Consider the following 27,117-nt stretch of genomic DNA (forward strand, 5'->3'; position numbering starts at 1 on the left):
TTTAAACAGAAACACACCGTTTTATTCTGAAGGTCCAACAGTTTCTACATGAACAATAAAAAACAACACTATGTCAACATCTGGCTCTGTGTGTGTGTGTGTGTGTGTGTGTGTATGTATATGTATGTATGTATCAGTAACATGTCCAGTATGCAGCGTCCCACAGTTTTACTTCATAGAGTAAATACAAACAATGGAGACAAAAATAAAAACAAATAAAAACAAGGCAGAAGTGTTCAGCACAGCAGGTAACGGTCAGTGTCCCTCTGTCTGTCTGTCTCCGTGTTACAGCTGTGGTCTTATCAAGGAGTGTTGACCAAATGATCTTTGGACCAATCAAATCCACTTCTGTTCCTCTCCCTGACCAGATCAGATCTCAGGTCTCTCTTTAATGGCGCCACCCCCAGGTCATCAGAGCTCATCCTGCAGAGATAAAAGACAGGCGTCACACTCTGGTCCACACCCTGGTCCACACCCTGGTCCACACTCTGGTCCACACCCTGGTCCACACTCTGGTCCACACCCTGGTCCACACTCTGGTCCACACCCTGATTCACACTCTGGTCCACACTCTGGTCCACACCCTGATTCACACTCTGGTCCACACCCTGGTCCACACTCTGGTCCACACTCTGGTCCACACTCTGGTCCACACTCTGGTCCACACTCTGATCCACACTCTGATCCACACTCTGATTCACACTCTGATTCACACTCTGATTCACACTCTGATTCACACTCTGATTCACACTCTGATTTTGCTGCTTTCAATATGAGGTGAAGCTCAAGTTACCTTCGGTTTGCTGTGTAACCGCGGTGACAGCTGGTCTAGACGCTGTCTGATGATGTCAGCAATCATGTTAGCATCCCGGCTGTTGATGTGTTCTCCGCTGTGTTCATGCTGGTAACACAACACAATTCTATATCTTTTAGATCATGAACCATGTTCCATCCAGCCCACTGACTCTTTCACACCATTTCAAAGTTAGAATCTTTTCATAGCTCCTTTTGATATTAGTTATAGTCAGCACTTTTTAAACTGTACCCATTCAATGTATTCTCAGTCAGTAATTACCAATCTATATAGTAGCTCTCATTTTTAGTGGCAGAGCCTGCCATTCCTGCACCCAATTTCAATTTCTGTAACATCACTCAAAGCACATGCCTTAAGCTAAATACTGTATTGCAATAGCATCTCCCAGCATCATAACTAGAAGGACCACAAGTCTAACCTCACTGGAAGTCAATATCCCTTCTGCTTCTTAAAGGTTATATATATGAGAACATTAATATAGCAGAAACGGTGTTGCTACTGCAGCCTCACACAGGCATGTTAGTGCATGTGAGTATTAAAAAGTTCCATCATGTCCTGGTCCATCTCATGTTCTGGTAAGATGACTAAAGGCTCAAGTCTTGACTGGTTATTTCTATCAAAGTGCTGCTTTTGTGTGTGTGTCCTCACCCTCCTTGTCCCAAGGTACGGGTAGAATCTGACCGTCGGGTAGGCGGTGATTCCGGCTGATTGACAGGTCTGATGATGAGCCTGACAGTCCACTTTCCCTGCCCGAACCTCCCCTTTGAGAATCTGTCAATCACACAGGACATCCTTTTGAGAGCCTCGACTACATTTTTAGAATATGTTTGTGTTTCATGTCAAGAGTCGGCTTTAGTTTGTCTGCTGCCTCCACTGGGCTGTGACTGACAGGAACCACAGAACGAAAGATTTATTTAGGAAAAGTAAAAAGTGTCTCACCCGAGCCAGGACCTCAAACTCTGGGGCGAAGTGCTGACAGGGTCCACACCAAGGGGCGTAAAAATCCAGAACCCAGTGATCCTGACCTGACAAAACTTGAGACCTAAAGGACTCTGGGGTCAGGTCCACCGAGGCTCTGGGTAAAGAGCTGTACACACAAGACACTGACTCAATAATTGATTCTTTTGGCACCAGAAAAACTGAGAAAATAAATAAAGACAGACAGACAGTTTGTGTCTCACCTCAGTGCCCATGCTCTCAGTGAATGGGCATCTCTGTGCCAACCATTATAACTCCTGAAGAGACAGACACACAGACCAACAGGATCAATAAGCTTACTGGAGAGGGAAAACACTTAGACCCACTCCCTTCCAGAAAGACCTTGGGCCAGATTCATAAAGCTCAACTAAAAACTGACAGAAATATGTATACACATTATTTTCTTCAGATTTATAAAGTCGCACATGAGCCTGATTCTGTTCTGTTTTTTTGAGGGCTGGTTTGGACCCGTTGCCTAATCTGGAACCAGTTCTTGGCATTTCTACAGCCAAAGAACCTGCTCTTTACCAGGAAAACTGGTTCCAGCAGTTCTAACATTTTGCTTGTCTAGAACCAAGAACCACTCACAGCAGGGGCTGGGTGCTTCTTGTAGCCAGCTAGCTCTGTATTTATTACAAAAAAACCCCACATCTTCCAGCTGCCCGCTGCAGGCAAAAAACAACGCTCTATAAAGCCGAGGGGAGTTGCATGGGTGATAATTCTCTGTAGGTTCATCCTTTTCTCACACACAAAATAAGAACATAAAATTCACCCCAACTGGTCGAGACAGACGACCACCCACGTAGAGCCGGAGGATCTGTCCTAGGTTTCTGCCTTTTAACAGGCAGTTTTTCCTTGCCCTTGTCGCCAAGTGCTTGCTCATGGTGGTACTGTTGGGTCTCTGTAATTAATGTTTTAAAGAGTTCGGTCTAGACCTGCTCTATTTGAAAAGTGTCCTGAGATAACTTCTGTTATGAATTGGCTCTATACAAATAAAATTGAATTGAAATTGAATTGAAAATTATGAATTATAGCCACCTGAAAGGAAAACTCACTTAAACAGAATGGGTAATTTAAAGTGTGGTACATACGTGTAGCGTTCTGGCTGCCGGGCATTGCCGGAGTACAGGCGGATTTCAGGGTATGCCCTCACATTCTGACTCTGACAGAAGGACTGAAACCGCTGACAGTCAACAGAACCAACCAGGATCTGACCTGACAGCAGCTGGATGGTGAGAGACAGGAAGAAAGTGACATGCAGGTTAGACTGTGTGTGATGTTGATCAATTGCAGTGGTAACTAACTGAACCTTCTGTAAATGAGTGAACACTGCTGATACCATGTGTTGGCTCCTCTTTGTAGTGCAATAAATTCATGGAAGGGTTGTTTGGTTTATCTAATGTGCAAATCACAATGTATATATGTTGGGCTATTTATGCACGTATATTTTATATCGGTGTCACTAACCCTAACCCATACGTCAACAATAAGTGTCAGAAATGTCAAAGATATATTGAGGTAATCCAGAAAAATTTGTAGAAACTAGTCTAGAAACTTTTTAGAAACCATTACACAGTTTGCCCACCAGAATTTTTTGAAGGTTTATGGTCCTGACCATGAAAGGCAACATTTATGGCCAAGGTTTGTTCAAGTCTGACAGGGGACTTTTATCAAGTTAAGTTATCCTTTATTGATCCCGCGAGGATACTGGTCTCTGCATTAACCCATCCTCAGTGTAGAGGTGTGGACCAACACCAGTTCTAAGCCAGTACCTTGGTCAAGGGCACTGTATTATTAACCTACATACTTTCCCCATGGTGGGGTAAACCAGAGCACCCAGAGGAAACTGATGCAGACATGGGGAGAACGTGCAAACTCCACACAGAAAGCTGGGATTCTAAGCGAAGACCTTATTAATGTGAGGTGACATTGCTAACTACTCAGACACCCTTTGGTGGAATGTCATTCCTATTCTCCCCTCATTTCCTGTCAACTCTCCACTCTTGAACTCTCTAAAAAAATACATAAAATGCCAATAAAAACACACTTAAAAGGTTTGTTTTTGTTATGTCTTCATAAAAAGTTAGTTTCTGTTATGATCAGATGATTTCTGTAACCAAGTTCTGTAATCAGGGTAACAGCAGGTAGCTAATGCTAACTAGCGAGCTGCCTGCAGATATCAGGCTGGTAACAAAACTGATAGCCGAAACTGATCATTTAACTGGATGTCTGCACTATGTTTAGTTGAAACATTTGGCAATGACAGTTCATAGCTTTACTGGATAACCTCGATTATTAAATAGGTGGTGCAGGTGTTGAATTATTTATTAAATTTAAGTCCTGAAAAATATTATATTTCACTCCTTTTAGTCTTCCTGCAATTGTGAATTGTCCCTAAGCTTGGGAGGGAAGGAAGAAGTGTGTTGTACCCTGGCCATGCGTCTCCACTCTGGGATCAGAGCCTGACAGGGACCACACCATGGAGCGTAGAAATCCACCGCCCAGATCTGAATGTCTGCTCGACCTGCAACCAACACAACAGGAGGAAAAGAGAATCTGTAAACTAACTATTAACAGCACTACTGTTGGTCTATTGAGTCCATAGCTCCGGTCTTAGTTTTGCTCCTATACTCAGCAAAACCAATGTAGATAGAGCCCTTTGTGTTTTTCATGGGTTCTACAGTCATAGTAGTTCTCTTACCCACTTGGAAGGCGAGTGGTATTGTTAGTTGCAATCTGCAACTTCCCCTCTAGGTGGCAGTAAAATCCTTCACACTGTATCTTTAAGTTCCTCCAGAATACATACTGTATGTTTACTGCTGAAGTGAGCAGCTTGATGTGCTTGCTCAATAAAACAAATTATAATTTAGAGAAGACTTTTAGTTTGACCAAAATTAGTCCTACTAGAGAAAAAAGCTGTTTGCTCACTAGACCAGGGTTTCTGCAGTATTATTGGTATTTGGCCATATTGGTTTGGTTTTGTAGTTGTCACAGCATGATTAATACATTTTTTTCCCAAAAACACATTTAAAAGATGAAACTTCATACAAGTAATGTTAACATATTTAATCCAATCAATGTTTAAGACCATAAATGGCATACAATTCAGATTATTGGATTTCAAACTTTTAAAAGACCCTGCAGGCATCATGTAGATAGTTTTGTGCAACCCAGTGAATCTGTTAGAACTACACTTACCTTTAACTCTCTCAGCAAAGCTGGAAGGATCCAGGACCACCACAGATGGATTGACCAGATCCTGCAGAGACAGAAACAATCTATTTCAGCCAAAGATGTCCATCACTGGGTGTTGATGCAACCCTTTTTATTGGAAACAGTTTTTGGGAAGGTGCCAGCTATGTGCAGGTGTTTTCTTTTTTATAAGCTGTGTTCGTTGCCCAGGAAACGTGCACATTTCTGGATTTAACAGGACACTGAGAATCACTCCCTGCTAGCATAAGCAACAGGAGCAGTGTGCATTAACTGGTATGTAGTAGTACCTGTATGAACTCCAGGATGCCATCAGCCGAATGTTGTCCTTCATATTCATGAACAGACGACCCATTAAAGATTACTGTGGTGGGATACGCCTGAATATTATACTTAGAAACACAGAGAGAGACAAATTATCAACCTGTCTGTGTAGCATGTACCCATCTCTAGCTCATGATGAATGGTACATTCCAAATATGTGTATGCTTACCATAGAGCAGAGGTTGTGGTGGATGGTACAGTCCAGAGTACCAAACTTCATCTGCCCAGCCAACTGGATGGAAGCTTTCCTCAGTTCAGGCAGTAAGGCTCGACATGGAGGACACCACTGCAAATATTATTTCATTAATATCTGAGTAGGTGACATCACAGGAATGGTTTTTAATGCATTGCTAGCACTTTACTAGAGTCTGAGGACAATAACACCCTCTTCAAATACCTCATTATTTTCCTCACAGAAAACAAGAATTTTTTTTCATGAATAATTCTTTGTTCCTGGAAGTTATATGATGCATCTGTTTCCTGAGGGAGACAAACTATTGTGTGACCAGAGGGTACAGCATCAGCCTGGGCACAATTAGTGTGTTTCCATCCGCCTGTATATGTGTAATCCATGCATTAAACAAAACAAGGTGATGTATTGCAAAAAAGTAAAGACAAAATAAAAATAAATTCAGTGCAACAGATATAGACTTCATTGCATAGCAAAAGCATGTGATTTAAGCCTTGGTCACACTGCCATGTGTCTGTGTGTGGCAGAACGTCTTGCTTTTTATTTTGGTACCCATGTTAACAGGTTAGAGCAGCCACACTGTGTGAGCCCTGCATCTCAGGTGCAGCTGCAGCAACACTTCACTAGAGACTCATGATCTTGCCTATTTTTTCCCAGCAAAAATTAGAACATAAAAAGGATCTGTTCATAGCCATATTGGCATTATACAAGCAACATATACACCTTTTAATACAGTTTCAATGTATAATATGTCACCAACATGAAATATATATATATATATATATATATATATATATATATATATATATATATGTTTTGTTAACTCAACACCTCCTGTATCTGTTTCAGATAAAAGCTCTCTACTGTTTCTGTGGACAGAATCCAGTCATATGTTAATAAGTCTTTACTGTATTTATTGGAGGCAGACTCAGTAGTGAAAGGCAGGGCTGGCAGCAGCAGCAGCTTCACAGCAGAAATGCTCTCTGTGTGGACACTACAGACGTGCTAGCCGCAGCAGTTTGTGAGGCAGCTGTCAAACACTGCTCACGCGTGCTGTTTGTCCAAGGCGATATCCTGTAACTGCTATGTTACAGGATATACACATCACTGAAGCTTCCAGTGTAGAGCTGGAACCTCCCTCGCATTAATACATAAAACTAACAGAAATGTTGGATTTCCATCATGTTTTCCATATGCTTCACTATTTCAGCTTTGACTGGAGTTCTTCGGATGACATTATCTGATTGTGTCCTCTTCTTCTGTAACGCCGTTAATCTCCATCAGCCAATGAACTAATATTTGCAAAACAGTAATGGAAGGAAACACTCATTAATCTGCATATTCTTTTGCAAGTTATCTGGAAATCTGGTTGGAATTTGCACTAAATTTGGTAAGACTTTCGACTAATAACCACCTGCTTATACACACACGCACACAGAATCTCATGAGCCTGAAGCTTGCTGGCATGTTTCTTGTCAAGCATATAAAGTAATTTACATAGTCAGCTCCAATTTCACTCTTATTTTCTCCCGTTGTCACTTTGCTGGCATGCAACAAAGTGGTTAATTCCTGCCTGGCTCTCTGTGTCTGTCTCTGTATAGCTCACTGTTTGAGTTGTAGGTGTAACACCGCCACCAGCCCTGAAGGTACACAGGCAGGCTGGGTCATCAAGCAGCAAAGTGTAAAACTATCTGAGATTAAGTCAAGCTTATCAGTAATGACGTGGCATTTCCATCGGTTCATTTATGATCAGGTTGATGTGCTATGTGAGTATCTAAAGCTAGGGGTGTGTATCTATCCCTCTAAAGCCCTGTTTCCACCATGCAGTCCAGTTCAGTTCGGTTTGTCACATGAGAACAGTTATTATTGTGTTTCTGTTGACAAAAGCTGTGGCTGTAGTACCAACAGAATCACTCTATTCTGTCACAGCACACTGAACTCGGATGGTGAGGGGGAACTAGAAACCCTGCAGATGACGGTGGTCAGAGTGAATCTGCACTCTGACACTCCTGTTTTTTTACAGCAGTCAAACAAAGCTTGTACACATACCGTGTGTAGCGAGTCAGAGAGCGAGTAAGATAGAGGGAGGCAGAAAAGTGACAGTGAATGCAAGCAGAGCAGAGTAAAAAGGTTAGCAGTAAGTTACTGGTGCGCAAATGTGTATGAAGTTTCCATTTGTGGCCTTTGTCATCCCTGTATGAACGTGTGTGAATGTAGCGTAAAGTGCTTTGAGTGGTCGGGAGACTAGAAAGGCAGTATACAAGTACAAACCATTTACTAGCTAGTGCTAGTGCTAGGTAGCTTGACAGGACATGGTATTACCAAGCTCCTCTCCTGTGGAACCAGCTTCCAGTTGTGGTTCAGGAGGCAGACACCCTCACCACATTCAAGAGTAGGCTTAAGACATTCCTCTTTGATAAAGCTTATAGTTAGGGCTGGATCAGGTGAGTCCTGAACCATTCCTTAGTTCCCGAGACAGACGACCACCCACCTAGAGCCGAAGGGTCTGTCCTAGGTTTCTGCCTTTTAACAGGCAGTTTTTCCTTGCCCTTGTCGCCAAGGTCTTGCTCATGGTGGTACTGTTTGGTCTCTGAAAATAATGTTATAAGGAGTTCGGTCTAGACCTGCTCTATTTGAAAAGTATCCTGACATAACTTCTGTTATGAATTGGTGCTTTACAAATAAAATTTAATTGAATTGAACTGAATTGAATTGAATTATTACTGTGTAGGTCAAGTAACTGGTCATGATTTTGAAGCCATTGAAGACATTTGGCTGGCCAGTAAATAAACTTTAAAGCAATTTTTTTAGTTTCACTGTTAATTAAATTTTTCAATTAAATGTTATTTGCATAGCGCCAATTCATAACAGAAGTTATGTTACACAAGTAACATAACGAGTAATAATAATAATAATAGTAAGTTACACAAACAGCTGCACCTCCAGTCACCAGTCCGTCAGGCTCCTGAAGTTTGTGGATGACACCACCCTCATCAGGCTCATCTCTGGTGGAGATGAGTCTGCTTACAGATGGGAGATCGACCATCTGGTGACCTGGTGCAGCCAGAACAACCTGGAGCTAAATGCTCTGAAAACAGTGGAGATGGTTGTGGACAGAAAGAACCCAGCCTCACCCGCCCCCATCATCCTGTGTGACTCCCCAGTTGACTCTGTGGAGTCCTTTCGCTTCCTGGGTTTACCCAGGACCTCACCAAGAAAGCCCAGCAGAAGATGTACTTCCTGCGGCAGTTGGGGAAGTTCAACCTGCCAAAGACAATGATGGTGCACTTCTACACCGCCAACATCGAGTCCATTTTCACCTCCATCAACATCTGGTACGCTGCTGCCACTGCCAAGGACAAGGGCAAACTGCAGCATATCATTCGATCTGCTGAGAAGGTGATCGGCTGCAATCTGCCATCCCTCCAGGACCTGTACGCCAACAGGACCCTGAGGCGTGCAGGCAAGATTGTGGCTGACCCCTCCCACCCTGGACACAAACTCTTTGTAACACTTCCCTCTGGTAGGAGGCTGCGGACCATCAGGACCAAAACCTCACACCACAAAAACAGTTTCTTCCCGTCCGCAGCTGGCCTCATTAACAAGGCCCGGATCCCCCACTGACACTGACTCTTATATGCACCCTGTATATATGCAATACATTAATGCACTCCTGTTTCCCTATCTTTATTTATTTATATTTTTAAAAAGTACTTAATTTTTGTGTGATTTTTATATTCTCTGAACAGACAAATTCCTTGTATGTGTAAAAACTTACTTAGCAATAAACCTAATTCTGATTCTTCTGATTCTGATGTTATCTCAGGACACTTTTCAAATAGAGCAGATCTAGACCGTACTCCTTATAACATTATTTACAGAGACCCAACAGTTCCCACCATGAGCAAGCACTTGTTAGCAGAGTTACTGCGGTTAGCCTTTTGTAGGACAGTACTGTCTGCAGTGTAAATGGAAAACTAATCTAGTGTTTAGCTACAGGTTTCAAGGGTACTATACAGAATGTTTTTGGTGGAAATACGGCTGAAGATGATCTGATATGTATTTAGGTACCTGGTCCACCTTTCTTTGGTTGGAAGTGCATTGTTTGAGACACAGAGGCTCAGTTTTGTGCTTGATAGAAACACTGCTGAAAGGCTTGTTGTCATAGTATCATTATTTAAAATGAGTAGTAACAAGTAGCAACCTGAGCAGGTAAAACAAATCAACACAACTGTTTGTTTCGATCAATCTTCTCATTAAAGTTACAAACCGGAGCAAAGAAGTCGACCAGCCAAGGCTCCTTTCTGTCTGAGGGAAAGTTGTCAGGTCTCAGAGTCGTCACATGAGCACGGACGCTGTCCCTCGCAAAACCCACAATGTTGTACAGCACATCTTTACCTACAGACAGAACAGAAAAAAAAATGTTTACCTTCAACAATCTTATTTATTAGGTAAATTCCCTGGTCCTAGCTTCTCAAATATGAATATTTGCCATTTTTCCTACTCTTATATGACAGTATACTGAATATCTTTGGGTTTTAGACAAGATATTTGAAGACCTCGTCCTGGGCTTCAGGAAACTGAATACTCTACAACAACATCTTTCTGGAGTGTTTTATATTCACTGAACAAAATTATAAACGCAACACTTGTTTTTGCCCCCATTCATCATGAGCTGAACTCAAAAGGCCTATTTCTCTCAAATATTGTTCACAAATCTGTCAAAATCTGTGTTAGTGAGCACTTCTCCTTTGCCGAGATAATCCATCCACCTCACAGGTGTGGCATATCAAGATGCTGATCAGACAGCATGGGTATTGCACAGGTGTGCAGATGAGCTTCCCTGAGACGGTTCCTGACAGTTTGTGCAGAAATTCTTTGGTTATGCAAACCGATTGTTGCAGCAGCTGTCCAGGTGGCTGGTCTCAGACGATCTTGGAGGTGAAGATGCTGGATATGGAGGTCCTGGGCTGGTGTGGTTACACGTGGTCTGCGGTTGTGAGGCCGGTTGGATGTATTGCCAAATTCTCTGAAACGCCTTTCGAGACGGCTTATGGTAGAGAAATGAACATTCAATTCACGGGCAACAGCTCTGGCGGACATTCCTGCAGTCAGCATGCCAATTGCACACTCCCTCAAAACTTGCGACATCTGTGGTATTGTGCTGTGTGATGGAACTGCACATTTTCGAGTGGCCTTTTATTGTGGCCAGCCTAAGGCACACCTGTGCAATACCCATGCTGTCTGATCAGCATCTTGATATGCCACGGTCTGTGAGGTGGATGGATTATCTCGGCAAAGGAGAAGTGCTCACTAACAAAGATTTTGACAGATTTGTGAAAAATATTTGAGAGAAATAGGCCTTTTGTGTACATAGAGAAAGTCTTAGATCTTTGAGTTCAGCTCATGATGAATGGGGGCAAGAACAAAAGTGTAAAAAAAAAATTGTTGAGTGTGTATATATATATATATATATATATATATATATATATACACACCGTAAAACTTCTAATAATAGCCCGGGCGTTTATTTGCTTAAATCACTGAACTCCCGTCTTTATTAGGCATTTAATTCCTTTAGCACAAATCTCAGATGGAAAACCTCTCTAACTGTACTGCTTCTCTTGAGTTCTGTTAAGTAAATTTGACAACTTAGAGTAACTTTCAGGTGGTATTTTTTTCCTCTATGCCAGCGCCATGACACTTGAACGCGAAGCTTTACGGCAGCTGCGTACAATCAGTAAGCAACCGACTTCACATGATAATATTCACAACTCTGGTTAATTTTAATGAAATCCTTCGATTCTTTTGATCAGTGGACCCTTACGGACTAAAGGAATATAAATAATGGAGGAACGGACAGGGAACGCACCAACTTTACGATCGCTTTTCCGTCTTTCTTGCTAACAATGCCGGTAAGTCTGAATGTATTAACGTTATACTTTGGTGTTCATAGTTTCCATTATATAAAGTGATGGATGGAACTGTGCAAAACTGATCTAACGATGTGCAGCATCCATTTTGACAAAAGTTTAAACGTTTATATTTGTGTAGGCGATCTAAACGGCTTAAAACTCAGATAATTTCTATAAAATCCAAACCAGGCCTTTGTTGGAGACCTGCATTTATTTGTCAAAACGTGTAGCCACACCAGGCTTTTAAAGGAGACCTGCATCTAGGGACCCTACTTTTATTGGAAGTTTTACGGTATGTATAATTGGTTGATGAATTGAGAAAATAATCAACACATTAATAAATAATGAAAATAATTGTTAGTTGTAGCAAACAGACATACACATATATACATCTCAACATCAGAACTATTTCTCACTGAACAAATAAGCCGGCTGACCTCAAACTGAAAAAACATTACTATTAGGGACCAAGCCAGCGACCGCTGGAGGTCCCTATTGTTTTTGCTCGATTTCTTCTTACCTATTATTTTTAGCCCCCTTTGACTGCATTTTTGCCCCCCTGAACATATACGAAAACAAAATTTTATTTGGCAAAGTTGTAAGGCCTGGTGAAAATGGGGAATAATCTATGCGTCGCTTTCAGGTTGGCCACTAGGTGGCGCTACTATCATAAAAAATGCGTTTAGGCTAATAACTTCTGCATAGTTTGTCGCACATTCAAAAACCTTGTGTCCATGCATTCGGTGAATAGAGCTGAATCTCCCCATATAAGCCCCGCCCACTTCCGCCTAGAATTTTTCTTTTCTAGAGCGCGAAATGTCCATAAACTACTTTTCCGTGTTCCTCCCATGGCCTTTGTCCGATTCGCACAAACGCACCGTGGCATGGCATCATCAAAGTCAGCCATTTTGATTTTTTCGGTCATTTTCTGTGATTTTTCGCGTTGTATTTGAACGAACTCCTCCTAGGGAATTTATCGGATCTGCTTCAAAATTGGTCAGTCTAGTCAAAAAATGGTCCTGATTAAAAGTTGTGCTATTTGTGCATGTACATTGAAGGGCGTGTCCCTGGCGTGCCCTCAAAGTTGGCCAGGTTGAATCGAATGTCACTGTGATGCCATTTCCGGCATTTAAGGGCTTCTGTTTTAACTAACTCCTCCTACAGATTTTATCAGATTGACTTGAAATTCGATCACTGCAATCTAAACACATTGGTTATCAAAAGTTGTGCTATTTGAGACTGTACGTTGAAGGGCGTGTCTGTAGCGTGCCGTCAAAGTTGGCCATTTTGAATTCTGTGGTCATACAAACTAGATGAAAAGTTGAGCTATTTGTGACTGTGCGTCAAACCGCTAGCCAGTGACGACTTGTCGAATTCAGCCGATGGGTTTTTGCCCCCCTGAACATATACGAAAAGTCAATTTTATTTGGCAAAGTGGTCAGGCCTGGTGAAAAATTTGATATTCTATGCGTCGCTTTCGGGTCTGCGACTAGGTGGCGCTACTATCATGAAAAGTGCGTTTAGGCTAATAACTCCCGCATCGTTTGTCACACATTCAAAAAACTTATATTCACGCGTTCAGTGAATAGAAATGAATCTCCCCATATAGGCCCCGCCCACTTCTCCCTAAAATTTTTCTCCGCTAGAGCGTGAAATGTCCATAAACTACCTTTCCACGTTCCCCCCATGTGCTTTGTCCGATTCGCACCAAATGTTTCACGTAGCATCTGAGCACCCTCATAATAAAAAAGTGATTAAAAGAATTTAGATATTTCAAAAAAACCAGCACGTTATAAAATTAGCACTTCCTGTGGATTTTTCGTCAAAAAGGGAAGTGGACCATTTCTCCACATTGGTATGTCTGATTGACACCAAACTTGGGTCCATAGTTCCACATGTCTTCCTTAAGCATCGTGAACAATTTCAGGCCATCGCCACTAGGTGGCACTCTTTAAAATTAAGAAGTTTATATCTCTACAACGGTATGTGTGATTAAGATGAAACTTGGTACGATGCTTCCCCATGGCTCCCTGAGGCTCACTTAAAAAGGACAGAAAAAATATGCCACTAGGTGGTGCTCTTTTGGCATGATAAACTGTGCTGAGACCGTAATAGTTATGAATATGAAATTCATAGGGCACGTGTAACATGCCGGGACGTACAAAAAAGCCTCTTGGACCCATACCTGAAACCCCACAGGAAGTCGGCCATTTTGATTTAAAGTTTTACTTTCGGCGAACTTTTCGCGTTGTATTTGAACAAACTCCTCTTAGGGAATTTATTGGATATGCTTCAAAATTTGTGAGTACAGTCAAAAAATGGTTCTGATTAAAAGTTGGATGATCAGATCCAGCTGAAATTTACTTATAAAATGAAAAACACATTGTTGATGATATGTGTTGACTGTGTTGAGGGGGCGTGTCTGTGGGGTGGCGCGAAATTTTGATGGACCGCCACAAAACACGAATTCGCTATAACTTGAGTGTACATTGTCCAATCGGCTCCACACTTCAAATGCTTGATAACAGTCCCGCCCTGAACCTGTCTACATGACAATATTCAGACAGTGATAGCGCCACCTACTGGCAATAGGAAGTAAGCGCTGCGTGGCGATTTTGAGCTGAGTTACGTGAAATGACTGTGCCGGTGACGACTTGTCGAATTCAGCCGATTGGCCATAAAACAGCACTCATAACTTCAGTGTGCAATGTCCAATCTCCAATAAACTTCATATATTCTGTAACAGTCTCGCCCTGAACACGTCCTCGTAACTTCAGCGTACGTGGTCCAATCTCAATGAAACTTCATGTGTGTTATAACAGTCCCGCCCTGAACTTGTCTACATGACAATATTAAGACATAGTGATAGCGCCACCTACTGGCAACAGGAAGTAAGCGCTGCGTGGCGATTTTGAGCTGATTTACGTGAAATTTCATGTTTTGGTCCGCACGTGTAACGATGGCACGCGACGCGGCCGCAGCACGCACCGAGTTGCATGGAGTGCGAGGTCCCGCCCAACGCTGCTTGCAGCTTTAATTATTATTATTATTGCAGATCTGTTTGATCTGACATGTCAACACATTTAAAGAGTAACTACACTAATGGAATAAAATTGTATTATTTGAGCGCGTGAATTGTGAAATGTCGAATGGCGAATGTCTGCCAAATTTCATTTCAACGCATCTGATAGTTGTTGAGACATTTCACTCCAAACCACAAATGTGAACCACATGGTAACGGCAACGGTGATGGCAGATGTATAGATATTTCACTGGATAAGTGAAAACTTCATCAGTGGGCATATAATCATAACCATTCAATTGATTTATGATAAATTTCAGTCTGGAACAAAGTGGTGGACCCACCGTGCCGTCAATAGAGACACAGTATACAGTAGAACACAATCCAGTATGTGGTACTCACTGTGGTGGATCTCAAAGTCGTGGATTCCCAGTCCTTTGAAGACAGCTACACATGGTTTATGGATATAGAGAGACTGACACAATTCTGAGTCTTCTATACAGTCCACTCTGCCAACCTGGAGAGACAGACAGTCAGTTGGACATACAGACAGGCATGGCATGGCAAGCAGGCAGCCAGACAGAGACAGACAGAAAAGTACCTGAATGTGGTCCTGTCGGAGGAAAGCTTGTAGCTTCTTGTACTCAGTGGAGGTGGGGCTTCTGTCTCCAAACGTAAAACTCACCAACCAGCGATGACGGGCCAGCTTCCTCTGGGGACAAGAAGTTAGATGTCATTAACAGGATGCAAATTTTGTACCTGGAAGCTATGGGGTATATTTGAGCATGTGTACCTTGAAGCTGTCACTGGTCAGCAGTTCCAGATCAGGCAGATGGTTGATGACCTGATTGTAAATCTCTTTACTGTCCAGAGTATTCAGCCACTGCAGCATACATGCACATTGAGTCAGTGCTGCAGTACTACACAAAGTATGACTACAGACAGTAATACACTGCTGTAATAGAGCCAGTAATATGTTCTGTGTCTTACCAGTACACTGCCTTGTTGATCCAGAGAACTTCCAGGTGGGAACAAAGCAGTTGCTCCACTGGTCACCTGAAATACAGCAGGATTAGAGACCAATACTAGTACTGCAACAAGTAATACACCCCTACTACTAAAACTGCTACTCCTGTTGCTATCTCCTGTTACTGCTTTTTAAAAAACTGAAAACTGTTCAGAGTAGCTGAGGACACTCATCTGCAAAGCAGCAGATGCAGATATTTTGAAGTTTTTTCCATGAACAACACCGTGGAGGTATCTTACAGTAGTATTCTATGTATTACGCTAATGCCATGCCTTACCAGGGTTTCTGCAGGTTTCAACTGGTTCAATTTAAGTATTTGAAAGAACATTATGAATGCAATTAAACACCTATTTCACACCAATACTGGCAAAAGAAATGAGGGAAAATCAATATTGGTTCCATGTGGGTCTGATTCTGTAGTTGTAACAGCATGAACAATGACATTTTGAAAAGACTAAAGAATGCAGATTGAACCTTATACAAGTAACATTAACAATAAATTTTTAAGACCTGTCAAAATAATATTTAACACATTTTAGAAAATTCAGATTATTGGACTTTTTAAGACACAGACACCCTGCTTACCTGGAAGCTGTCACAGAGCTGTTCCTGCGAGGGGCAGTCAATCCATCCCACCTTAACTAGACCATCCTGTGTAACACATTGCATAAAAACAGAGCAACTCGAGTTAAAATATGAAAGTCCAACTGGTCGATATCTGACTTAATAGTAACTTTAGTTTGAAGTCAATGTGAGTTTATTCCTCACACATCTGCTGATTGTGCCTGTTTGGGTCATCAACAATAATCAAAAGGATAAACAAGTTTTCTGTTTTCCCTTCAATAATGTAATGTGCTGCTTTGATTGTAGAATAACTGAACCTATAATGTGTAACTCTGATTAATAGACCAGACCTTTTTTCACATCACACATTTTGGCTTGTAACAGGGCAAGTGCAATTGATAGAATAAAAAACAAATGCATTCCATTTAGGCTCGCTGGCATCATGGTTTAGTGGGACACTGAAATACCTCTCCAGGCTTTTTAATAATACTAAAATAAAACAAGGGAAAATAAGCAGTATCACAGTCAGTAGAAGAGTTATCGCTCTGTTTTAAATGACCAGTGTGTAGGATTTAGTGGCATCTACACATCTAACTGAACACCCCTGGGGTCTGTATTTGACAACCTGGGTTATGAGAACAGGATATGTAGTGTATTGGAGAAACTACTTGCAAAAAATGCAGAAGTTCCTATCTAGAGTTTGATTCTTTTTTTGGGCTACTGTAGAAATATGGCGGTTCAACATGGTGGACTCTGAAAGGCAGCCCACTGTAGATAAAAACTGCTCATTCTAAGTTAACAAAAACGCAATTCTTATTTTTGAGTGTGATTATAAACTAATGAAAACACATATGGAATATTATATTCCATTTCTGGCAATAGATCCTCCAAAAGTTGCCCAAAAGTTGGAGGGGCTATGGTTATTGTCTTACCCACTGAATATATTCCCTTTGCTGTGTGAAATAGCATCTCAGCTCTCTTTCCATTATGGAAGTTAAGCTCTTAATTTTGTATTCGTTTTTTCTCACATTAGCTGTGTACATCCATAATTTAGCGGAGGCAGCCTGTCTCTGCTATACAGCACTACTTTTTTCTCACCAACATTGCAGCCACTTTCTGTCTTGTTCTTGGCTCCAGGCAATCTGAGAGAGAGAGAGAGAAAGAGAAAGAGAGAGAGAGAGAGAGAGAGAGAGAGAGTACAGTATACAGGTGTGTTACATTATATATATATATATATATATATATATATATATACACATACACATACATATGTGTGTATGTTCTTAATATATTATATGTTGTATGTATAGTGGGTACGAAGTATTCAGACCCCTTTAAAATTTTCACTCTTTGTTTCATTGCAGCCATTTGCTAAAATCAAAAAAGTTCATTTTATTTCTCATTAATGTACACTCAGCACCCCATCTTGACAGAAAAAAACAGAAATGTAGAAATTTTGCAAATTTATTAAAAAAGAAAAACTGAAATATCACATGGTCATAAGTATTCAGACCCTTTGCTGTGACACTCATATTTAACTCACATGCTGTCCATTTCTTCTAATCCTCCTTGAGATGGTCCTGCTCCTTCATTGGAGTCTAGCTGTGTTTAATTAAACTGATTGGACTTGATTAGGAAAGGCACACACCTGTCTATATAAGACCTTACAGCTCACAGTGTATGTCTGAGCAAATGAGAATCATGAGGTCGAAGGAACTGCCCAAGGAGCTCAGAGACAGAATTGTGGCAAGGCACAGATCTGGCCAAGGTTACAAAAGAATTTCTGCAGCACTCAAGGTTCCTAAGAGCACAGTGGCCTCCATAATCCTTAAATGGAAGAAGTTTGGGACGACCAGAACTCTTCCTTGACCTGGCCGTCCAGCCAAACTGAGCAATTGTGGGAGAAGAGCCTTGGTGAGAGAGGTAAAGAAGAACCCAAAGATCACTGTGGCTGAGCTCCAGAGATGCAGTAGGGAGATGGGAGAAAGTTCCACAAAGTCAACTATCACTGCAGCCCTGCACCAGTCGGGGCTTTATGGCAGAGTGGCCCGACGGAAGCCTCTCCTCAGTGCAAGACATATGAAAGCCCGCATAGAGTTTGCCAAAAAACACATGAAGGACTCCCAGACTATGAGAAATAAGATTCTCTGGTCTGATGAGACCAAGATTGAACTTTTTGGCGTTAATTCTAAGCGGTATGTGTGGAGAAAACAAGGCACTGCTCATCACCTGCCCAATACAATCCCAACAGTGAAACATGGTGGTGACAGCATCAGGCTATGGGGATGTTTTTCAGCTGCAGGGACAGGACGACTGGTTGCAATTGAAGGAAAGATGAATGCGGCCAAGTACAGAGATATCCTGGAAGAAAACCTCTTCCAGAGTGCTCAGGACCTCAGACTGGGCCGAAGGTTCACCTTCCAACAAGACAATGACCCTAAGCACACAGCTAAAATAACAAAGGAGTGGCTTCAGAACAACTCTGTGACCATTCTTGACTGGCCCAGCCAGAGCCCTGACCTAAACCCAATTGAGCATCTCTGGAGAGATCTGAAAATGGCTGTCCACCAACGTTCACCATCCAACCTGACAGAACTGGAGAGGATCTGCAAGGAAGAATGGCAGAGGATCCCCAAATCCAGGTGTGAAAAACCTGTTGCATCATTCCCAAGAAGACTCATGGCTGTAGTAGCTCAAAAGGGTGCTTCTACTCAATACTGAGCAAAGGGTCTGAATACTTACTGACCATGTGATATTTCAGTTTTTCCTTTTTAATACATTTGCAAAAATTTCTACATTTCTGTTTTTTTCTGTCAAGATGGGGTGCTGAGTGTATATTAATGAGAAATAAAATGAACTCTTTTGATTTTAGCAAATGGCTGCAATGAAACAAAGAGTGAAAAATTTAAAGGGGTCTGAATACTTTCCGTACCCACTGTATATCTGGAGTTTGTGACAAAAGTAATTTTCCCCTGGGATTACTAAAGTATTTCTGATTCTGATTCTGATTACCTCCAGTGTCAGAGCACAAGGTGATCAGCCAGCCGAGCCCTGATGAAAATGCACTCTCTATTTCGCTGAACAAGTTACCTGGCAAAAACACAACCACACCCACAGGTCAGACCACACAGAGGCGGATAATGACTCCCAACCGCAGTTTAATTTCATTCATGAACAAATGTGGAACAAGGCATGGTATGTAAAAAGTAGTGTAAAAGGTGAAAGATTCTGAGCGGTTTACCTTGCCAGAGCTGAGTGACGGTTGTCGTGATGAACTGCATGGAGAAGCGGACCAGGTCGTCTTTAGAACGCTCCCCATTAAACTTCTCTGGTTTCTATAGAAAACAAAGAAAATGTTAATAATAGTTAAACAGGATTGCACTGACACTGACAGAATTCAGCTTAGCGAGATTTGCAATAAAAATAGCAGCTGGGACACAAAGATACAGTGTCTGGGACAATTCTGGGACAGTAGAGAAATGTACCATTACAAATGGAATGTTTATGTTTATGTATCATGGAATTAAATTTTAATTGTTAGGTGTAAAAGAAATTTAAAAAACGTGAGTTGGCACCAGCATGAGCTCTAAACTACATCACAAGTGAACTTACACACACAGTCAGTGGCGACTTTTTCTGTAGATTTAGCAACTGTTTGGGACCATCTTCATTTCTAAAATGCAACAAATTTAGTGACTTATTCAGACCATCAGGGACATGGCGAGAAATATATTTAAATATAGAAGAGTACCGGTAGGTTGAATTTCAGCCGACCAAGATTTTCTTTGGTTGACCCTAAACTCAACCAATGACCAAAAGAATAATGAAAACTGATCGTGGCCAAACACGTGATTTGAACTTTTTATTCAGATATAAGTGCAGGGAACAACTAGCAGAACTTCCATGGTGGACCAGAGTGGGTCAATGAAGAGATGTGAATTAGTGAAACAAAGTTATTCAAATATATTCATGATGTAGAATGAAAGAAAAAGAACTTCAAATTGAGACGATGGTTTAAGTCTAGGACAGCTGAAAGACACTGAGGAAAAAAGGGAATTGTGAGTCTTGCTTTCCTCAATATAATCACTGGCCTATAAAAATGATGGAACCACTGAGTTAATTACGGCATTCTTTTTATTGCATTCTTGCACTAAACTGAATGAAACCCTAAAAGTTTACTGGTGAGCTATCTTTGAGTGAATGCTGATTGCTGAATTTAACTTGTGTTAAACATGCAGGTTGTTTTCAGTGTAATCACGGGAAGAAAGTGATGTAGGTTAAAATTCAGAACACATTCAAGCTGCATTTTTAATCAAGTGTACCTGTTCAGTAAGGTGGAGGACCTTACTGAACAGGTACACTTGACTCACGTTAGTTAGTTAGGTGATCAATAAGGAAACAATCAATAATAAACAGCAAACAGACCTGTCCTGCTCTGTATATAAACAGACTGGGGTAGCTGTTGATGCCTTTCCTCCTGCAGAGGTGGTTGTTGTCTCCACAGTTCACTGCTCCAATCCTGATGACTCCATCCATCTCCTTGGAAAACTCCCTCCACTAGGAGACAGACCACTGAGTTAAAATTGATGTTGTGTCTTAGTATTGATAAACTACTGCTGATTTCTACTAAAAACAATATCAAACTTCCTAAATATACAAAAAAATTCTAATTTCAGAAGGAGAATTAAATCTAAAAAAAAAAAATATAAAGAATAAAGAAATATATCTTAAAACATCAAACTGGGCTAAAAAGGAATAATTAAAGAGGAAAAAATGTTTAAAGCTGCAGTAGGTAATTTTTCCCAAAAATATTTTTTGTCATATTTGCTGAAACTTTCACTATATCCTGAGAGTAGTACATGAGACAGATAATCTGTGAGAAAATCTGGTTCCTCTGGCTCCTCCTAGTGCTCCTAATGGTATTTGCTAGAATCCACCGGGTCTGAACAAAAACAGCTAATCAGAGCTGAGATAGATTTAAAGACACTTCAGGTTGGAGGCTTAAAGATAGTTGTTTGTTGAATCTCATTCCCAGTATTTGATCTGATTGGTTGTCAAATAGTGACACAATTCAAATTAAAAATCATAAGTATTTTAGTGTTATATTACCGTTGGCGCCAGCTGGTGACAGTGTGAACATCGCGGGAAATAGAAGTTGATGAACCAGATTTCTCCAGAGTTTACTGCTGCCTCTGAAACACAAACACAAACACAGTATGTCAAGTCTCCTATTTCACACACAATCATGTTTAGTGCCTTTGCTATCCCCTCACAGCCATGACATGGTGCCACTGGGGCCAAAAAAGGCAAATGCTGTGTGAAGTGAGAGCAGAGATATGGCTGCTCTGCTCTTTGTTGAAGGATACAGACGTAAGAGTAAAAATAAATACAGTAATGATCATAAAAGTTACGTACATGTTAAACAGTAACTTTATGTGATCAATAAATAAAGATCTGTTTAACAGAGCATCTGTCAACTGTGTTGTACCATAAATTTAAAGCTGCATTAATTTAATTTTGGCCCCTTGGGGGCAGAAAAACCATCCTAACCTACCTAATCAACCTAATGCCGTATTCAGAACAAATCAGACATTGCTGGGATTAGCTGCATGGTGGTGTGGCGTGTTCATTTATGCTTTAAAATGTAAGTGCTGAAGGATAGTCACACTCACCAAAGTCTCCACTGTCCAACGTGATGATCTCCAAATCATCATCGTAGATACCTGCACAGAAAAGACAGACTGAAATATCTATCAACTGTCCTATCATGGTTTAAAACAAAATGTAGTAAAAAAAAACACAAACACAACAACGGTGTTGCTCTTGTAGTATCGCCATGGTTACGACAGAGATGTACCAAAGTCATATCGATAGTAGTTCCAGCTCTCGTAGCGTCCTCCCTGCTGCTGCTCGTCTAATCCCTTCTCGCCATATTTATCATACTTCTTCCTGAGGTCTTGGTCCTTCAGGACCTCGTAGGCTCGATTCACCTGCAGGAACTTCTCATGGGCTGAGGAGTCGCCCTACAACACAAAGCTATTATTAGGGTTTTGTGTGCAAGTTTTCAGGTAGATCCTGCTTAAATGCCTCTTTGATAAAGCTTATAGTTAGGGCTGGATCAGGTGAGTCCTGAACCATCCCTTAGTTATGCTGCTATAGGCCTAGACTATCAGGGGGATTTCCCATGGTGCACTGAGCTCCTCTCTTCCTCTCTCTTTCTGCACTCATTCATGTTCCATTAATGCATGTTACTAACTTCACTTCTTCCCCGGAGTTCTTGTGCTTTCTCGTCTCGCAGGTTCTCATGGATCCTGGTGGAGCCTTCTGCCATGGTCCTGCTAGACTGCCATTGCTAATACTGTTGTTGCTGTGCATCGGTCTCTCTCTCTCTCTCTCTCTCTCTGTCTCTCTCTCCCCAACTGGTCGAGACAGACGACCACCCACCTAGAGCCGGAGGATCTGTCCTAGGTTTCTGCCTTTTAACAGGCAGTTTTTCCTTGCCCTTGTCGCCAAGTGCTTGCTCATGGTGGTACTGTTGGGTCTCTGTAAATAATGTTATAAAGAGTTCGGTCTAGACCTGCTCTGTTTGAAAAGTGTCCTGAGATAACTGGATGAATTTGGGCTATACAAATAAAATTGAATTGAATTGAATTAAATAGGGGCAGGGCTCCAGAGTGCGACCAATTTGGTCGCACATGAGACCAAAATTTTTGAGAGTGCGACTAATAATTTTTCTAGGTCGCACTGGTGCACCTGACGCTGCCGCCGGGTGAAAACATAAATCTATTTCGCAAGCGCATCATCTCTCTGTGTTCTCCTGTGAGCGAACTCACACACTTATGCTAGGATCATATCGTGTTCTAAACCAATAAGAGACAGAGCTCGGGCGGGTCTTTGCCTCTGATTGGCTGTGGGCCTGTTCACCGCGCTAAATTATGTGTGTTTAAAAATTGCCGATCCCCGGTCCTTCGGCGACAGCATCAGACTCAGAACCAGAGGAGGAGACAACCGAGTCTGGGATAGAGCCCGGCTCCGAGACCCAAATTAAAAAGGTCAAAATATATTCCTTCAGACAGGACTGGCTGAGACAATTTCCCTGGCTGAGGTACAACAAAGGACGTAACACAATGCACTGCGTGTACTGTCAGGAGTGCGGTCAGAATATGGCAGGAAATAGTGCATTCGTGAGCGGGTCAACAACGTTTCGTATCAAACTTTTATTTGGAAATGTTTTATTTTGCTTAGTGTTTTAGTTTGAAATTTAGTTTCAATTTCAGCTCAGTGAAGCACTTTAAACACTTTATTTTTCTTTTTATATATAATTGTGCTCCAAATAAAGACAAGCATTTCTCTACGCCTTATTCTTCTTTAAAAATCATTCACATTATATCAAAGTTACGGAGAGCGATAAAAAGGTGACCTTATGGCGTCAAAAATTTGGGTGCACCAGTGCAACCAATGCAAAAAGTTAGTCTGGAGCCCTGTGGGGTATTAGGGGGTGCTTCGGGTTAATTCAAGGGCTGTGTCTGGGTAACTTACAGGGTTTTTGTCAGGGTGCATGGTGAGCGCCAGTTTCTTGAAGGCCTGTCGGATCTCTCTGGTCGTGGCCTCTCTGCCGACTCCCAGCAGACTGTAGTAGTCTTGGCTCTCTGCCCAAACCGCTGCCAGCAGGATGACGAGGAGCATGAGTGGCGGCAGAAGCTGGACGGGACGGCGCCGCTGAACCCAGAGTACAACCCTGTGCCCCATCACAAGTCCTCCCAATACAACCAGAATGAGCAGCGACTACCAGAGGACCAGCAGCGGGAACACACAGGCACAAACTTGTTATTGTTCATTGTTATTCCTTCCATGTTGTGCAGATGAGCAGGTTGCAGGTTTACTGCTGTGTGATAAGGAGCCATTAACATCCTCCAGCCATGCTATAGCATTATAGACAAACAACTCTGGCATCTTACAACCCTTGCAGAAATTGTACTCTGCTGTGACCTCTGTGTGTCTGAATGTCCCGCCTGCACATGTGGCTATGGTAGATTGGCTTAGAGCATGGGAGTGGCTGAAAGAATGTCTGCTGCCAATTGCAATCCCCCCCCCCCTCTTTCTATTTCACTGGGCCATCAGCTCAGATTGATAGTTGACAGCAAGAGCAGCGTTCTTAAAACTATTCGTTTTGGAATTGAGCGAGCCCTTTGCACACGTTAGCATTAGCAATCCAGTTAAATTTTTCAGTCAGCGTCAGCTACCAAACAGAAGCTTGTGTGTGTGTGTGTGTGTGTGTGTGTGTGTGTGTGTGTGTGTGTGTGTGTGTGTGCGTGCGTCTCACTCAGTGGGACACACACGCATCACAGCAATATATGAGAGTGCTGCACTGACTGAAGGAGAGCTTTTAAAACTTTGAGAAACAGTTTTATACTTGGTTGAATATTTATTCCTGTTAACGTTGATGCAATTTAGAACAGAAACTTGAACAGTTTGTTGCTTAATGCGCATCTGACATCACATTATTTCCTCTGCTAATTTATGTTCTGGGGTTGCCATTCTGGCAGCTTCTTTTACATTTTCGTTTAGACCTACTAGTGTGTTGTCTTTGCATATTAGGTGGCATAGTAGCCTAAGATATGTTCATTTTATATTTTATCGGGAATTATCGGTATCAGGTTTTTATAACCGATGTTTGTTCTGTAGGCTTCAGCATTTCCGAGCCTGCATGAACGCAGCATGGGACGTTTACCGGCGCGCGCTAGATGACGTATAACAACAACTACGCTAACTGGTTGGTTGCTAACCGTGGCTAACAAGCAAACAAATTAAAGCTGAATAATTTTAATATTAACACAAAATAAGTGCAATGCACCTTAAATATTTGACCCTGCTATGAGCTGTTCCTTAATTTACATTAGCACTCCTTCAGGAGCATAATACAATTAAACACATTAAACAAAGCTAGCGCTTAGCTAGCGATTAGGGCATAGTTGGCGCTCTTCTCAGTATTAATACAATGAAAGTTGAAGTTGTTCTCTTATTTTGCACAGACAGTGTTTACATTTGGAAAGCCATGTTGCATTTATGTATGCATCCAGTGGGGCATCACAATAAAATCGAGAGTTGGACAATATTGGAATATCGGATATCAGCAGAAAAGCCAATATTGAGCATCCCTAGTTTACATATTTATTTTCAGTATTTGCAGCACTAAACTCTTTTTTTACTTGTTCTGCCTCACCTGTTTTTAATATTTGTTAAATATTGTTTACTTGTTCTACCTCACCTATTTTTTAAAGTAAGTATTTTTTGGGGCTTTTTGTTGCCTTTATGATAGTGACAGCTTAAGACAGACAGGAAGGGGGGGCAGAGAGAGGGGATGATTTAAAATTGAGACTCGTAACATTTGTTATCATCATTGTGTAATTTTTATGATGTAAATTGAGGGAGCAAAAGTAGTATCGGTTCCAAATATCGGCTCAGGAAAATCGGCAGTCCGTATCGGTCATCGGCTAAGGCTGATGAAAAAAAATTGGTATCGGCATCGGCCCTAAAAAATCCAAATCGGTCGATCCCTAGTATGGACGTAGATATGAGAAAAGCATCTGGTAAACCCGCTTTGAAGGGTAACACAGTTTATTCTACAGTCTACCAGCAGTCTGTTCATTTTAAACAATATCCATGTACGGATGGGGCCGATCCGATCTAGTATCGGTATCGGGACCGATACCAGCGTAATTCACGTATCGGATTTCCCCGATCCAACCTGCGGAGATATCCGATATCCATGAGCCATGTCTGCGCTTTAACGTTGTCTGCTGAAATGACTCCACAAGTGATTCCTGCCGGCCAGTCTGCTAGCTGGCTGCAAACTGTGGAATGGATTTCCTGAACGGAGGCACGGCTCAATGAGACACAGAGTTATAGCGCCCCCGCTCATTTGTTTTCAGGATTTTCTGTTTTTCTGACTTCCTATACATACGTACAGATCATACCTGCCTGTTGAGAGGAGTTTATTTCAGCCTCATATAAAATCAACAATAATGATAATATTAATATTAAAGCAAACACAGCTCTGGTATTGGAATAGTATCGGTATCGGCCGATATCCAAATTCAGGTATCGGGATCGGTCGGAAGTGAAAAAATGTGGATCGGTGCATCCCTAATATCCAGGTGTTTCCTTAACTGGAAAACTAGTCTCTAAATCTCCAGGTTTAATAAGCACCTTCAAAATAAAAGTAGTAAAAGAGAAGGGCTAACACTGAATATCAGAACCTACCTGTTCATCTGTGACTTGTTTACAACACCTCATATATGAACACAGAACAATAAATACCAGTGTTAGCACTTAGAAATTCCACTGTATGGAAACAGGCATTCCAGAACATTCTGAGGAACCGCCTGTTATTCAGTATGGACATAATACTGTAACATAGATAACACCTTTAACATAACAAGTAAAAACCCTGGCTTTAACGAGAATGAAATCACACTAACACATAACCGCTGCGTATTAACAATGCCCTGTGTGTCCACAGGGTCGATGCTTCTGTTTCTCTGATGTTGTGTCTTTGTGGATCTGGCAGAAAAGCAAAAATAAGCTACACTAAACAAGCTAGCTGGCTGTGTGTGTCCAGTCAGCAGCAAGCAACTATTACAACTTGCTAGCTAACGTTAATTAGCTGGTTAGCTTCACCCCGACTTTAGGGTACGTGCACTATTTCACTAAAGGTAACGCTAATGTTTATCTAACGTTTATCTAACGTTTGTCTAACGTTTTCCAGAGTTTCTATCTGATGAAAGAAGCAGCTTCGTTACCTGCACCACGTTAGACGCGTCCCAGCTTCCTAAAGACCGCAGCTGAAGATCCGCCTCAACGTCCGCCTCAACGTCCGCCTCAGACCGGCGTCAAGCGTCACACCGCAACACGCGTCACTTCCGTTTAGCACATTTCACAATAAAGGCCGCACTCACCGCCAGACGGTGCACTATTGGACAGCTGATTGTTCAATGGGCTGGAAGTTAAAAAGACTGCGCGTTAAACATGATTTAGTTCGGAAGCCAAGTCACCACTTGTCCCTTGTTCAAT

The 27,117-nt window shown here is 41.7% G+C and overlaps 2 protein-coding genes across 3 annotated transcripts in view; one reads left to right on the plus strand and one right to left on the minus strand.

Annotated features, from left to right (window-relative positions):
• LOC127365353 (uncharacterized) overlaps positions 1-2,926 on the plus strand; it is a 131,692-nt gene extending 128,766 nt beyond the window's left edge. Inside the window, exon 3 of the mRNA XM_051403376.1 lies at positions 2,619-2,926. The gene's annotated coding sequence lies outside the window, so the exon portion shown is untranslated. The remainder of the gene's footprint in view (positions 1-2,618) is intronic.
• Positions 1-26,986, minus strand: dnajc10 (DnaJ (Hsp40) homolog, subfamily C, member 10). Of its 2 annotated transcripts, XM_051403229.1 has the most exons (25): positions 26,847-26,986; positions 23,584-23,829; positions 21,902-22,067; positions 21,717-21,767; positions 21,154-21,236; positions 20,470-20,601; positions 19,286-19,379; positions 19,057-19,134; positions 17,143-17,186; positions 16,066-16,131; positions 15,444-15,509; positions 15,247-15,336; positions 15,055-15,165; positions 14,856-14,970; positions 9,787-9,914; positions 5,496-5,612; positions 5,293-5,394; positions 4,991-5,051; positions 4,222-4,316; positions 2,884-3,017; positions 1,996-2,049; positions 1,754-1,901; positions 1,463-1,585; positions 794-901; positions 1-423 (listed from the first exon to the last, which is right to left on the minus strand). In XM_051403229.1, the coding sequence occupies exons 2-25, from the start codon at positions 23,791-23,793 to the stop codon at positions 412-414; spliced, it is 2,388 nt and encodes a 795-aa protein (XP_051259189.1). In that variant the 5' UTR covers positions 23,794-23,829; positions 26,847-26,986; the 3' UTR covers positions 1-411. The 2 variants fall into 2 exon arrangements, with proteins under 2 accessions (XP_051259189.1, XP_051259190.1); XM_051403230.1 differs by lacking the exons at positions 23,584-23,829; positions 26,847-26,986 and having other exon boundaries at positions 21,850-22,045.
• Positions 26,987-27,117: the final 131 nt, after the last annotated feature.

This window comes from Dicentrarchus labrax, unplaced genomic scaffold, assembly GCF_905237075.1.
Source record: "Dicentrarchus labrax unplaced genomic scaffold, dlabrax2021, whole genome shotgun sequence".
Classification (NCBI taxonomy): domain Eukaryota; kingdom Metazoa; phylum Chordata; class Actinopteri; family Moronidae; genus Dicentrarchus; species Dicentrarchus labrax.

What these genes read in the sequence shown, in the direction of transcription:
- dnajc10 (XM_051403229.1), bottom strand. Translation starts at nt 23,793, where the DNA reads ATGGGGCACAGGGTTGTACTCTGGGTTCAGCGGCGCCGTCCCGTCCAG. An exon ending in GTTGGACAGTGGAGACTTTG is followed by an intron (nt 21,237 to 21,716) that starts GTGAGTGTGACT and finishes TTTGTGTTTCAG; the next exon opens with AGGCAGCAGTAAACTCTGGA. An exon ending in TCCGACAGGACCACATTCAG is followed by an intron (nt 14,971 to 15,054) that starts GTACTTTTCTGT and finishes CTGTCTCTCCAG; the next exon opens with GTTGGCAGAGTGGACTGTAT.